This window comes from Meles meles, chromosome 18 (assembly GCF_922984935.1).
Source record: "Meles meles chromosome 18, mMelMel3.1 paternal haplotype, whole genome shotgun sequence".
Taxonomy (NCBI): Eukaryota; Metazoa; Chordata; class Mammalia; order Carnivora; family Mustelidae; genus Meles; species Meles meles.
Window position 1 is genome coordinate 2,233,411 of NC_060083.1, and position 15,321 is coordinate 2,248,731.

The 15,321-nt window shown below is 51.6% G+C and overlaps 1 protein-coding gene across 1 annotated transcript in view; it reads right to left on the reverse strand.

Moving 5' to 3' along the window:
* The window catches only part of NCOR1 (nuclear receptor corepressor 1), a 148,589-nt gene that overhangs the window by 10,117 nt on the left and 123,151 nt on the right, over positions 1 to 15,321 (reverse strand). The window contains 10 exon segments of the mRNA XM_045984665.1: positions 957 to 1,097; positions 2,088 to 2,311; positions 2,464 to 2,621; positions 3,293 to 3,421; positions 6,038 to 6,531; positions 6,730 to 6,895; positions 8,971 to 9,081; positions 9,636 to 9,785; positions 10,224 to 10,433; positions 12,841 to 13,068. Of these exon segments, the coding sequence (XP_045840621.1) occupies positions 957 to 1,097; positions 2,088 to 2,311; positions 2,464 to 2,621; positions 3,293 to 3,421; positions 6,038 to 6,531; positions 6,730 to 6,895; positions 8,971 to 9,081; positions 9,636 to 9,785; positions 10,224 to 10,433; positions 12,841 to 13,068 (2,011 nt within the window).

Consider the following 15,321-nt stretch of genomic DNA (forward strand, 5'->3'; position numbering starts at 1 on the left):
GAGAGACAAATATGCGACAGAAAAATAAGGAAGATGTGGCCCTGTCCTCAAAAAACTCACAGACTTAAGGAAAAACACGTAAACGTATAATTAAATGTAACATCATCCCCTTTCCAACAATGCTTTTTCTTCATTTCATTGAAAGGTACCAACACCTATCTGCCTGCCCATGAATACGTACACTGCGGAACAGCCCAGAACCCACGGGAAGAAATGCACCAACTGCGCAGTGTGACCCTCCCTCTTTATCTGACCACAGGCAAATCCTGTACTGACCGCTCGGAACATCGCCAAGAAAACTTGGCGGGACTGAAAGGCATTACAGGGACAGCAAGTGGTGGACAAAGAGAAGAGTAAGGGTGGAAAGGCAGAAACGAGGCGTGGCAAGAAGCTGCTCAGAGGAACTCAGATGCCATCCTAATGACTTGGAGCTTGAGTCCACGAGTTTTAGATAAAGTGCTCTAGGGGAAGCAGACCAGGTCAGGGCCAAATCAAAGGCTGCTAATCCGGAGAGAAGAAAAATCTAAGAATTCACAGGGGTCAGGTTAGGAACAGGTAAGAAAAAATATGGGAAGCAGTTACTTCCTTTCCACCTACAGTCCGCAAGTCTTGGTACATGCCAAGCACTCAGACTGTGGTTGGACCACATGGACAAAAAGGGTTTTTTTAAAAAAACAGATCTACAAAGGCTTGAATTTCAAGAAGAATAATGACCAATTTTTTTCCCCACTAACAATTTTTCATTAAAATCCAGTAGCATCAGATGACCAGGAAAACAGAGACTAGAGGATCCTTCAGGACTCCTATCCCGACATACAAGCTTAAGGGAGAAGAGGCACTGACTTCAGGAAAACCAAAAGCACGTAACACATGTGCGCGCGCGCACACACGCACACACACACACACACACACACACACACACGAGCTGCCGGCCGGACGCACAGCGGGCCTCTCACCTCTGTTCCGCGGGCTCTGCTCCTCTCTGAGACAGTAGCAGCATGCTGTCCTGTTTCTCATGCACAACTGGAACCTGGGGCGGGGAGATGGGCTCGTAGGACTCGGAAGGGATGTGACTCCTCTCCGGGGATTTTCCAGGCCTAATATCATACCACAGAAAGTATTAGATTGTGCTCCTACGGCCCATCTACGAATTACCCGAAACAGAAACTAATTCACTCATTATTTCATTCAGGAGAAGGAATAAAAGTTGTTAATTTATATCGGGAAAAAGTTGCCTGAGGTTTTCACTATATACGCCCAGTTACCAGAAAGTCGGCTGCCACTGGTTTCTAGCCAAACGGGGACAGCCCGTGCTCCGCCAGGAGGCCCGCACCACTATGTGGCTTTGGCACCACACCCCGCCTTCCCGCCCGTGGCCGCTGCTCTGGCGAGCGCTCCAGCCTTTCGCTGCCTACCGGGTCTTTCCCCCATTAAGGGAGAAAGGACTGGAGTACCAGACTGAACCCCGAATGCTTGTCAGGGGAGTCCAGACGGGCTCGAGCTGTGCCCTTGGAGGGCTGAGCGGCTCTTTGCAGGTTAATGGTCTTCCTCTGGCGACCATGTTGGTACGAACAGTACGAGAGACACACAGTGTTCAGACCAAAAAAGGTTTGGGCTCAGTGATTACACACTTAAGAGGCACCCGTGACCTCTGGATATGATTACATGTGGGCACATGCCCTGTCACCTCCTTTCCCGATCGACCCCAGCCAGTTTTTACAGGTGCCCATTTCTGACCATTTTTCTTCAAGTTCTTTGGTGGTTACCTCTAAAATTCTAAAAAATCTTAACTTTTCTTGATTTACCAAACTTGAAATAGTATTTATCACCTCCCTCCATGGAAAGATGAAGAACTTGACTTCTGTTGAATGGACATTAAAACGATATAATACCAATTGCCCAGACAGTGAACATTCTAAGAATATACAGAGGGAAAACCCTCATTTGTATTTCCCAAGGAATGAAGGTAAATCAATCTTAGGTGTGAGTAATGAATCCCTTATCTTATAGGGGATCTATAAAGAGTAACAGTTAAACATTGTTTTACTCTTGGGAAATATCCATAAAGTTTGAAATAAAAACCGTACCTTCCCCTGGCTTTGTCCACAAGATTTTCTGGAGAGACCCTTGACCCTGGTCTTTGATGGTGGACAGGCTGGGACTGGGATTCTGGGCTGTAACGGTTTGATGTTTTAGTCCGCACAGGTGTGGAGACCAGAGCAGATGGCGAATTTTGGAATGTAGAAGTGGGAGGCTGCTGGGGAGGCTGTGAGGAAACTTGATTTCTAGCAAAATCTTGTGTGATAATTTGCTGTGAATGAAAAAAGAAGGAGTTGGTTAAATCCGTTGAGGACGTGCCAAATAATGTAGCATAAAAAACCTGGACATCTTTTTTATGATTCCCTCTCCGTGAAGTGTGCCTTCTGCATTGACCAAAAAAGGAAAAATTAATGAACAACTTACACAGATGTGATCAGCAAGTGTGATCAGGCGGTGGGTCCTGGGCACCTGGCCCACCCCGTCGGCCTGTGAGGCGGCGGGCGGCTGCTGTTGTGGGGACAGCGGTTCCTGCTGGGGTCGGTAGTGATGTAATGGTCCTTCATACTGTCTGGTGGCTTCACCTAACGGGGGACAGACAGATGTCTTACTCGGGGATGCCCCGGCCTTTTACTCATCAAAGACGGAACATGACTCAGAGGAGCGCACACGAGGGGTGTGAGACCCATCTCTACCCAGAATTCCTGATCCTAGTCTCAAGAGGACAACCACGGACTGACTGACAGAGATCAGAACTATTACAGAATGTGCTGTGAAAGTGTTCAGAGGGGAAACAAAATAGCAACTATTTCCTGTATCATTAGATGTAAACAAAGGAGTCATCAATCAAAGCTTAACCAACTTTCCAGGGGTGCAAGGGTGGCTCAGTGGATTAAAGCCTCTGCCTTCAGCTCGGGTCACGATCCCGGAGTCCTGGGATCGAGCCCCACATCGGGCTCTCTGCTCAGCGGGGAGCCTGCTTCCTTTTCTCTCTCTCTCTGTCTGCCTCTCTGCCTACTTGTGATCTCTGTCTGTCAAATAAAGAAATAAAATCTTAAAAAAATAAAATTAAAAAATAAAACCAACTTCCCATTAGTGCAGTTTTGCACATCTCTGAAGCAGACTCCTATAACGATTACTCTAAACCAAAACGAACAAAACCAGGTCTTCGGTCACATGGTCCAGACAGATCATCAGAAGCAAACACCAGGTGCAGATACGAAAACAGGTCAGCCGGTGGCTAAGAACTACAGACCTTCCGCTTGACTGGCCTTGGCCACGTCCGGCTGATAGGCCTGCAGCTTCTCCTGGGGCGGCGCCGGGGAGCTAGCGGGGCTGATCACCTCAATAGCATCGCCGGCGGCTTCATACCGATGAGAAGACACTTTAAGAAAAGTAAAGAATCTCATTTTAAAACGAATCCCGTGCAAAGTTGCAAAAGTCCAAACTCTTCAAACCTATCCACGTATTTTTGGTTTTTGTCCTCCGAAACGTTCAGCGGTAGAAACCAAGCACCGCTCAAGGTACTGGCAGCAGCGGTCCGCGCGTCTTCCTCAGGCTCCTAGTCTCTGTAGGGACCAGGGTTTTCTGGAACTGTGTGGCCTCTAGGACCCTGAGGTGAGGCAGGCTAGGAACAGGCCTGCAGCGTTCTCCCAGGAGCTGGAGAGCGCTGCCCCCAGGACACTCCTCAGAGGAGGCCGAACGAATCAGAGTGGATCTCCACAGCTCACCATTTCCAGTGACTACAATTCTGGGGGACACTCAGCCGTCAGAAAAACTGTCGGGTACCCGGCTGCTTCATTACCATGATGACTTTAAAGCTAGAGATGAAATAACGTTATATAATAATTTTCAGAAATCACCGGATTACTGCAGACAAAAAGTATGACTCCAAATGATTTCTCAGCACTGTTACACTGTGGAAAAACACAGAAATGGTAGGGGATGTCCGAAAAGCAGTAAATTCACCGCCCCCCCCCCCCCCCCCAGAAAGGATGCCCACGTCAGGGTAGGCCCCTCTAAGCGGAAGTTCCCAGGAAAACTGACTGCAGGCCGATGCAGCGGAGGGCAGGCACGTGCAACCCCCTGACTTTAGAGTGCACACGGCTTCTGCAGGCCGCCGAGTCTGGGGAGACTGCCAGCGGCCCAAGGGTCCCTGTTCCACTGGCCGGATCAGCAAGCGTCATCTATCGTGGATCCTGCACGCAGGTCCAGAAGCCTGGAGTGAGCTCTGTGACCGGGCTCCCACCCAGATCCTCCTGGACCCAACTGAGCAGCCCTGTCTCCCCACACCTTCACCAGGCCATGCAAGCTGTAATTCGCTGGGGGTCCAGCATACTCAGGAGGACAGGAACCCGGTGACTGGGACAGAAATGATCTCTCGGGAACTAAAATAAATAACTACTTTCAAAGTAATTTAGACCACTTCCGACTTGGGTATCCACTGGCATTCATCACCGTTTATGTCCCCAGCACCCTAAACCTCAGCACAACCAACATACAGTCACTAGGAAGTCTGAGGCTAACCTGTGTTCACCTTCGGGGAGAGGGAGGCCCTAAAGGGAAAAACTGGAAACCACACTGAGGAATGGTGAACAGCTGTGGCCTTCGTGCACGTCACTTAGTGGTAAAAACGACAGCCCCACTCAGAACAGACGACAAACCTATTTTCAGACCTTCAGACTCCTAGAGCTGGTCCGGTTTGTGATGCCGGCTGAAAGTGGCTGCTAGTCAGACGAGGGCCGTGCGCCCCGGCATCCCGTCAGCCACAGGCTGGGTGGGTCACCAGGTGTGCTGGTGACCTCCCTCGGGGCCTGCTCCTGCAACGACATCCTCCCTGGCTAGCACAGTCTGCACCTGTAGGGTCTGTCCTGCAGATGTCCGCGCTCCCAGACGAACAGAAGCTGACCGTCTACACAGCAGACTATTCATCTGTACCCTTCTTTCCAACAAACTCAGCCACGGGGTAGATATTTACCCAAATAAGTTACAAGTAGGCACGGGGGTGAAAAGAATGACACGTTGCATGCTAATGCGTAAGAAATCTCGAGCTCTCCTCATTTTCGTTAATAAACACAACAGAGAGATGCCCACATAAGGTTAAATCACTTCAAGGATTGGCAGATACTTGCTTAAATACCCGATTCTGCCTTCAGGAATTCCACACAGAATTTAGGCAGTTGTTAATTCTGCCAGCGTTTTACTGTAGATTTGTGAACTCTTACGGACTCAACGGGCAGACATCAAAATGACTAACCAACTTGCAATGGTAGAGGGCAAACTGGTGGTCATTCAGGGAGGGGAGGAGAGGGGAGCTGGGGCAATCGGGGATGGGGTGAAGGGTACACTTATGACAGCGTGTACCAAGTCACGTACCGAAGTGCCTAATGACTACGTTACACGCCTGAAGCTAATACGACACTCTATGTTAACTATTCTGGAATTAAAATAAAATTTAAAAACAGTTAAAAAAAAAAAAAGAAATGCATGAAAACAGTTTTAGAAAATGAGCACAGAATAGGACATATGCATAAAGAAGGAATAAAAAGGACCAATACATGTATGGAAAAAAAATTTTTAAAGATCCAGCTTGCAGAAAAGGTGTACCGTAAATACCAGTGACCAGTAATACGGTGGTCTCGCTTTTTAAAAATCTGTGTCTTGGAAAATGCTTAAGAGGCCTTGGTAGCCTCTCTGACCTTCCAGATGCCCAAAATTGACCATGAGCTCTGCCCTGTCTACTCTGCAATTTTACCTCCATAAAGGACACAGAGTGTTCACGGGAAGTACTCTGACAGGCATACTTAAGAAATTCTGAAGTTTAAACAGTCGCCACAAAGCGCAGAAGAGACATTTTTGCACTACTAATCCACAAAACCTTTCCGTTACATTTACTCGCAGATCAGGATGTCCTTTACGTCATAGTGCTCTGCTTTACCTACGGGATAAAGTAATTCTTTACTCAGACAGCACATTGCGAAACTCCGACGGAGATACATACAGCTACTAGAAGAGTCTGAACTTTGAGAGCCACGTTCCCTCGCATCCTTGTCCGAGGCAATCTGCCGGGTGATGATCACGTCTATGAAGTTAGCTGCGGTAATGGTAGTCTTCCCTCGGGTCCTTAGCTCTTCCTCATATCTGGACTTTGGAGGCGGCCCTTTCTCGTTCCCAGCCTCAGAGTAAACTACTGAGGAATGGGGCTGGGGCTTGCCACTTGGAAAGGCTGCAGGAGTGTACAGACACTGAACGGGTCTCTTCTCCGCCTCCAGGCTTTTCTGCTCTAGCTGCTGCTGCTCACTAACTGCTGCTGACCTGCTCCTCAAATTTTCTTCTAACCTGGAAGCTTCATGCTTACTCTCTTTAGTTTTGGAAACCTCCATCTGGGGGGCAGAGGCTGCGGCGTCCACAAGGGCAGCCAGGGCGTCCGCAGCGGTGCTGTAGCGGGAGGCCGGCAGGCCTTGGCTTATTGACGGGCCCCCGGCGGGCAGCGGCCTGCGAACAGAGCAAACCACACACAAGGCCGTGAAGGGCGGGCTCTACGGGGGGCGGGCCGGGCGGCGGCAGGACCAGCTGCAACGACAAAACGCGTCGGGCGGCCGGGGGTGAGCAAACCGCCGCGGTCCCGCACTTACGGTGTGAGGCAGGGGCCCGAGACCGCTCTCGCCGGCCGAATCGCACACGGGCACTTACATGATTCGGAGCTGGGCGCTTGGATCCAAGGGTGTGATGACGCTGGTTCCATTGGTTCCCTGGAACACGCTGGGTCTCTGCTGCAGCATGGTCTCCTGCGCTCTCACCGAAGGGGACGGGGAGCGGACGTACCCATGACTGCCGGGGCGGCCCGGCTGTTCTGCGCCTGTGAAGGCCCAAAGAGAGAAAACAAAGCAGAAGAGAAAGAAGACAAGACAAGCCATAAGGAAGAAGCTGGAGACAGCGACGTCCAGGGGCTGTTCACCTCCTAATACTCCTGAACAGGAAAATGCTAAGAAACCTGACACGCTGCTTTTTGGCCTTTCGATAAATATGTTCCCTGAGAGTTTCTTAACGAAGACGTAGTAACACCCTACCCTTAACTCGGAACAGAACCGTCAACTATCATTTACTGTCACTTCCACTTAAGCGACAAGGGCCCACCTCGATGCCCGGACAAAGCAACGCGCAGCCACCACGCGCAGCGGGTCGGCCCACAGCGGGGGGCGGGGCTGAGGGCAGGCTCCGCCCACACGTGGACGGCGGTTTTGGAAACCCGAGCGCAGCACCGCAGCCGCATTTCCTGTCCTTCACCGGAAGGACGACGCACACGACGCACGAAGCCCGGTCAGCGCCTCCTGTTCCCGGCAGGGCTTCCGGTCGACAGAGGTCAACGGGCTGCCCCGCGCAGGGTCTCTCCCCGCAAGCGCCCCCCAGAGGCTCAGCTCCTCGAGCCACGCTCGCCAGCAGCTGACACGGTTTTGTCCGCCGGCCTGGGCGGCCCCACAGCAAAGCCACAGCTCGGACTTGGTCAGCACTGCTCGCCGGGAAGACCTCACACTCCTCTGCCCCCTCGTCCGAGTCCTCAGGAGAGCTGGCGGCTGGCGCACTCGGCCCTGCTCCCCCAGCCCGGGCCATTTTCTCCCTTCCGAGCACACAACCGCTGACAGAAGCCTGTGGCTCTAGAGGACCAGAAGACGGTATCGTGTCATCCGGAACCTGCGTGCTGTTCATTAATGGGTCACGCTTCCGCCCGAAGCCGGGCTTTCATTATCGGCGTCCGGGGCTCGACGCTAAGGCGGGAGCAGCGCCCGCCGCCGCTCGCGTGTCTTACTGCACGCGCCACGCTCAGCGCAGCGTCTTCGGGCTTGGCGCCCAGTGATGAGCTCCACACACGTCCTCGGCAATGCCGTTACTGGGTCAAATACGAAGACCAGCTCTGGGCCCCGCTCTGTACTGCCACCGCTTTGATGTCAACGTTTGCCCCCGCGAGCGTGAGCGCGAGCGCCTGCCGCCCCCTGCCCTTCAGTCCCGCACGCACCTCTCTGACCGAGCCTCCGGCCCCCGCCGCCCCTCTGGCGCCCCTGCGGAACCGCCCACAGACTGACCCACCCTCTCCCCACACCCCGCCGCCTGGAAATCTCAGCCAAGCCAGAGTCGCGACCCTTGCAGGGGACTCCTAGGTCACCGTGTCCAGCGTGTCTCTCCTCGTAAGGCCCGGATCTGCGGGGCAACACGCACACAGCAAGTGTCTCCTTTCGCTGAAGGAGCAGAATGCAAAAGCCAATCCACATGTCAGAACAGATGTTCCAGAGACACGTCCCAGTATGTCCCACAGGGAAACTCCTTCCCTAATGTGCAGACCGCCTGGGTCTCGGCCCATCCCCGCCCCCAGCCTCCAGCTACCGCATCGCCATCACTTCCCGCCGGCCCTGCCCGGCAGCGACCATCTCCACCAGCAACTGCAGACACGGCCTCGCTGTCCTCCTGGCGCCAGTCCACGCCCCTCGGGGGCTCCAACCCACCTCCAGCCCCTCAGCACGGCACCGGCCTCCTTGCCAAGTGGCAGCACCTGTAATGCCCAGTGTCACCCAACCTTCTCTCTGGACGGCATCTTCCTCAGACTCCAGCCCCACAACACATCGTGTCTTCGTGGCTGGGAGGCCCTGCTCGGGCTGCTTTCAGCTTTACTGAGCTCTGCGCCCCGTATCTTCAGGCCCGATTGTAGCCAACAGCGGGGCCAAATCAAAACGCTGCCTTCCTCAGGAAAACCTGTTTCCTGTTCAAAATTCACGTGCTGCACTTTCACGTGTACATCACTTGGGTGTGAGATTACTTTCCGTCTCCCGATTCCTGCATCTAGGATCCGCTCGCCGCCCCGCCCCGCGGCAGGAAGCCGGACGCCCGGTCCCACCGATGACCAAGCGGTGTCTGCAGCACGAGCAACAGCACGCCGCTCACCTGACCGAAGGTAGAGGTCTGAGGACGCGGCCGCGGCGATCCGCTCCCGCTCCTTCTCCCGCTCCCGCTCCCGCTCAGCGCTCGCGGCCGCGGCGAGGTGCGTCGAGTGTCCTGTAAAACACAGAAATCTTCAACTTAAAGACAAGAACACGGACCTGTCAGGTACAAACAGGTGTTAGATTTTTAGCGCCTGGAGACGTTTCAAAATGCTCCAAACTTGAGACGGAGTCCGTTTGTTAAAGAGTCTCGGATGGCAACTGACACCTAACACAAGCTTTTGGGATATTTCTGATGTATCCAGTGAGGGATGGCATGTAAGAACTACACGAAACATTAAGTGGAAAACAGCAGAGCAGGGGCGCCTGGGTGGCTCAGTCGGCCGCTCCTGATTTCAGCTCAGGTCGTGATCTCAGGGTGGTGGGCTCGAGCCCCGTGTCAGAATCCAACCTCAAGCCAAGTGCGCTGGAGGTTCTCTCTCTCCCTCCGCTCCTCCCCCTGTGCACTCTCTCTCACTCGCTCTAAAACCAATAAATCTTAAAAAAAAAAAAAAAAAACAACCAAACCTCAGCAGACCAAATGGGGGGAAAGTGCCCAAAACTTCAAGACAACGCTGTCAGCACTCAGGGACGCTGTCGTACCAGAGAGGGCCGTGACCAGCCTGTTACCTGGAGACATAGACGCGGAGTTGTATGGCCTGGGTGGGAAGGTAATCTGCGTTCCAGGAATATACGTGATTCTGTCCATGGGAGGAGTGCTTGTTCCCCCCGGATGAGGCACTAAAATCGCTGGAGGCATGTTGGTGAGGTCAATGATTCCTGCTCAGAAGACAAACACAATAAAAGATGTTAAATGTCAGTTTCTCTCAAGACGCAGAACTGTACATGGCTTTTTAAAATCGTTTCTCTACAACCCAGTGATACGCTGTATACAGTGAAATAAAAATGGTTAAGATGATCGTGACTTTGTAAGACCTTGTTTAAATCTACAGAAGGCTACGAAACCCTGTGCGCCCTCCGAGTCACCGAAAAGCAGAGACAGATCACTGAGAGACAGCAAACTGCAGACAGTTCAGTTATGTCAGTGCTCACCAACACGCCCTGCCTTGACGTACTGCTTTGCCTCCCCGGGGGCTAAGAGCTACAGAGGCAAGGACAGGGCTGCCTTTCCTTTCGTTCCATCATTCACTCAGCAAATACTCACTGATACTCGGCAGACCTAACACCATCTAAGAAGCCCGACCACAAGGCACGCACCCCTTGTTGCTGGGTACGGGAGGCCCAGCTGCTGCTCCCGCGGGGAGAGGCCTCTGGCCACATCCGGGCGCAGGTTCACTTGCATCTGCTGTGAGGTAATGTAGTCGTTGAGGATTGTCTGTCTGGTGTTCTCCATTGCATACAGCTGGTACTGACTGGGGTAAGCTGGGGTCGGGGAGAGCTGTCTCTGAAACAGGTAAGCAGCAGCTGCTGGTGGAGAGAACGAGAGAAAGGCATTTAGTGCGGTGCAGGGGAAAGTCGTTGGCTAAGTACCGGCCGCAGAGAGAGCTGGGAGCTGGGCCCTGCTGCCAGGACGACAGGCAGGTGCGGTCTTAGCGCGGGTGGGGGTTACGGGCAGTGAGGGCGACTCACGTTAGACCCCGACACAACAGGGATGAGCACACGCGCGCTAACGTCAGACGTGACAGCAAAGGGAGAGAAACCAGATACAATACGAATGTGAATGTTTTCACGGGTACGAGAGGAGCTCAGGAACTTGTCAAGCAGCTGCACTTTCGGTCTTTGCCACATAACTTCATTATCATTTCCCCTACGTCTCCACAAGAGCTGCGTTTGAAGATCACATTACTTTTGCAGTACTGATCATTCAACGCAACCAAATGGAAATACATGAGAATGCACTTTGTGACAAATAATGGCTTTCCTGGGGGCTGAAAATGATTAGTCTATAAGCACTTAATTAATGCATGTGTTTAGAGCAGAGATTAGCAAACTTATTCCGTAAAAGGCCAGGCAGTAAATATCTTACGCTTTGTGGACGATATGGTCGCTTCGCCTACTCAACTCTGCCACTGTAGCATGGAAGCTGCCACAGACAAAACACCCACAAACGTGTGCCTGTGTTCTAATAAAACTTTATTTACGCAAATAGGCAGCAGCAGGATTTGGGCCCCGTGGCCATAGTTTGACAACCTGGGTTAGAGCATGACACGAGCTGCTAGGAAGGGGTAGGTATGTCTGTTAAAAAGGAGAAGTTAATGTCTCTCTGCTCAAAACATTAAAATTCACCTCAAGCTCAAAAATACAATAAAACTGCTATAAAATGAAGGACTAGGATAAGCACTACATTAAAATCACACATTCAAACTCGAGTGAATATATATATATACTCATTCCCCTAGAAAAACAAGTTTTCTAGAATGTTTGCTTCCCCTTTCTTCATCCAGAACGCCCAGCAGGGTAAGTCTGTCAGTGGACTCCGTGGGATCTTCTGCCTCAGTTTTGGGAGACAGTCCCTGAAGAACTATGTGCAGACCCCTCTGAAACCTAACGTGCTCAAGCGACAGACAATCTGATGCCACTGATATAACCTCCAACAGACGAAAGGTTTTCCACGGGTCTTCACTTCTATGAACTGTGACAACCCTTCGAAATCTCAGCATACTGCCAGTGAAAACCTCCTCCCTGAGGACCAAGGTAAAACACGGGTGTTCTGTGTCCCAATTTCACGTTGGAGGAGGTAACAAACAAGCAGTTAGGACGGGGAAGACATACGAGCAGAAAACACGCATCTGAGTAGGGCTCAGCGGGCGAGAGGAACAGGGACAAAGACGGGAGGACAGCATGCAGCTGGCACACAGCTGGGTCAAGTCGGCCAGCGATGTGTGGACGGGGCTCCTCTCTCCTTTTGGAGCCCGCCGCCCCACGACGAGCAGACAGCTCTCGAGAAAACCTAAGACTCCTACACCTCCAACAAGCACGTCTACCTACAGCCAGAGCGGTGTGTCTACCCAAGAGTCCCTTCCAGCTCTACCTGCTGCCGTGATTTCGTGATTTCGTATCTTAACGATGTATGCTGGAGGTTGTTGAGAAAAGAATGAAAAGAATGGTTTCTCTGGAAACTAAATCGACTGCTTTGGAAAGACAACATGTAGCTCAATCCGGTATGGATGAGACGGTTTTGAAAAGACAGAAAAAAAAAATCTGCAAGGATTCTGTGTTTAAACTACTTTGAAGTGGCTTTAAAGTCTAGCTTCACAGGGTGCCTGGGTGGCTCAGTCATTAAGTATCTGCTTTCCGCTAGGTCGTGAACCCAAGGTCCTGGGATCGAGTCCCACATTCGGCTCCCTGCTCGGTGTGGAGTCTGCTTCTCCCTGTCCCATCCCCCTGCTTGTGTTTCCTCTCTCGCTGTCTCTGACAAATAAATAAATAAAATCATAAAAAAAAAATTCTAGCTTCACTTAAAAAAAGGAAGCCTGAAAGGAAATGTATCACTTATGTAACAAAGACAAGGAGAGATTTCATCAGTAGACCCTGACCTTACATCAGAACACTGGAAAATTAATATCTACATGGTAAATTTAATGTTTAGGTCTGTGCTATTTAAAAATAATTCTCCACACTGACCCACTTTGGCAATCAGCTTAACCGAATGCCAGACTTATTTTTTTCCTCAGTTCTCTAACGGGTGCTAGTAATATTCTGTTTCTTGATTTGGAACTGATAGCATGGGGGTGTGTAGTGCGTGAGAGTTCAGTGGGCTGCACACTAATGATATATGTAACAGTCTGCGTGTTACACTTTAATAAACAGAGTGTGAGAGGTCACACAGGAGCATTCCTTCTTTGCCATAAGCATCACCCCACCCCGCGCTCACCAGGATCCAGAGCCCTGTGAAACGGCATGGCGGGATCCAAGTGTGTGGGCAGATGGCTCCGGTACACCTCGCCTGTGGCATTGCCCCTGTGGTGGGGATCAAACGGGCTGTGGCTGACGACGGGGTCCACGCCAGGTACCGGAGACTTCGCTGGTATACTTTCCCGCTGGGTGGGGGTCAGGGTCGATTTTCTTTCATGATTGGTAGACTTGCTAGAGGAAATCGTAACTGGAAAAAAAAAGCCAACACCACAACTTCTTAAGAAACTTGGAAAGGAAGATTTTACAGCTGACCCTTGAACAGCGCAGGGGTTAGGGGCGTCGACCCTCCACACGGTCAAAAACTCCACACGTAATCTTGCACTCGCCCGAAACAGCCTACTATTGACCGGGAAGACTTCCCGAGAACAGAAACAGTCAATTAGCACCTGTTTTGTATGTTATATATATCCTCTATTCTTGTAATAACGTAAGCTAGAGGAAAGAAAATGTTACAAGAACTATAAGAGAGGGGTGCCTGGGTGGCTCAGCAGGTTGAGCATCCAACTTTTGATGTGAGATCAGGTCATGATCTCAGAGTTGTGAGATCAAGCCCAGCATTGGGCTCTGCACTCAGCTGGGAATCTGCTTCTATCTCTCTCTCCCCCCTGCTCTGTCCCTTCCCCTGCTCATGTGTTCTCTAAAAATAAATAAATAAATCTTAAAAAAAAAAAGAAAGAAAGAAAAAAGAAAAAATTATAAGAGAAAAATACATCTACAGCACGGTACTATATTTATAAAATAGAGCAACAACAAAAATCTACCTTAAGTGGACCTGTGCAATTCAAACAAGTGTCGGTCAAGGGTCCCCTATATTCATCCACTTGTCACCCAACCAAGTACAGACTGTATTTATACACCAAACATTTAATGTTCAGTCTTGTAAAACACGCAACTGGGCAGAAACTTCGGAGACTTAAAGATTACCACCTTGCGATCACAGTACCAACATCTTACCACCTAACGCTAAGATTAAAAATGAAGTTCAGGGGCGCCTGGGTGGCTCAGTGGTTTAAGCCTCTGCCTTCGGCTCAGGTCATGATCTCAGGGTCCTGGGATCGAGCCCCGCATCGGGCTCTCGGTTCAGTGAGGGGCCTGTTTCTCCCTCTCTCTCTGCCTGCCTCTCTGACTACTTGTGACTTCTCTCTCTCTGTCAAATAAATAAATAAAATATTAAAAAAAAAAAAAAATGAAGTTCAACACTCCTCTTTAAATCCCGTTACCAAAGATTTTGTTTTCTGTAGGACTTGAACATTCCAAATTCTTCCTGACCCCCACGTACCAAGTCACAGTTCCCTCTCTCTGCCTGTGCTGCCCCCTCTCTGCCGCTCGCCAGTCACCGTGTGATGCTGGGCTTCCTTGCCCGGGACTTCCATAAAGCCTTTCTCGTGAGCTCGCCAGTATCGACCACCTCCCTACCTCAGCCTCTTCTTAAAACGATGTGGTTGGGAAGTTATCAGATCACCCCCCGCAGAACAGCACATCCCCACACGTACTGGCCGTCCTCCTCCACGGCCGTAACAACTGCAGCACGACACACAGAAAGAAGCGTCACCACTTTCAAGGGTACAGCTCGGGGGCAGTAACGTACTCAGGGCTGTGCAGTCACCACCAGCACTCGTTACTGATACTCGGGTGACATCAGCTTTGCCACGACTACACACATCTGCTAGACAAAACCAAGCCCTCATACGGGTCTACGACACCCCCTTCCGAGGCACAGGGTGCTCAAACACGGGGCCTCCTCTCTCGGCAGGGCGATTCTCCTTCGGAACATGGGTCCGGGCCTCTGCGTTCACCACCCCACCTCCCGGCCGACACTTTGCTTTGCTCGTCCCCCTGCCCGCTGTCACGGCGTCCAGCCAGGACCCTGCCCTGAGCCCGCAATCAGTACGGACTGCTGTAACGCTGGAGAGGAGGAGCGGGGACGCTGTCAAGGGCCGCGGGTGGCTTTGGGGACCACCTGGTAAAACTCAGCGCCTCTTCCCTGACTCCCGGACCTGCCAGCAGCAGGAAGGCTGGGGCCACAGGGCGCGACACTGACAACAGCAACGGCAGTAATGACAGGTCACGTGTACGGTGCCAGGCGCCACCCATACCCTCCGAGCCCTTCAAACACCTGACCTCATGTGACCGTCCCAATGGTCCAGTGAGGTAAGCCTTAATGCTGCGTTCCCATTTTACAGATGAGCAAACTAAGGCCAAGGACAGTGAAGTAATTCGTCCAAGGTCCTGCGGCAGAAGAACCTTAACGCGAGTCCAGGAATTCTTCCTCCGCGGCCTGCTTCCAACCGCCACAGCAGACTGAGGCCACACAACGGTCAACGCCGGCTTCCAGAACAGCCTGTAGGGTTAGCTGGAAGGGCACTCTCAGCATGCACTTACTCTAGAGCAGTTCTGGATGCCAGCACCTTGGCATTTGTCAAACAGCGGGCGCTTTACC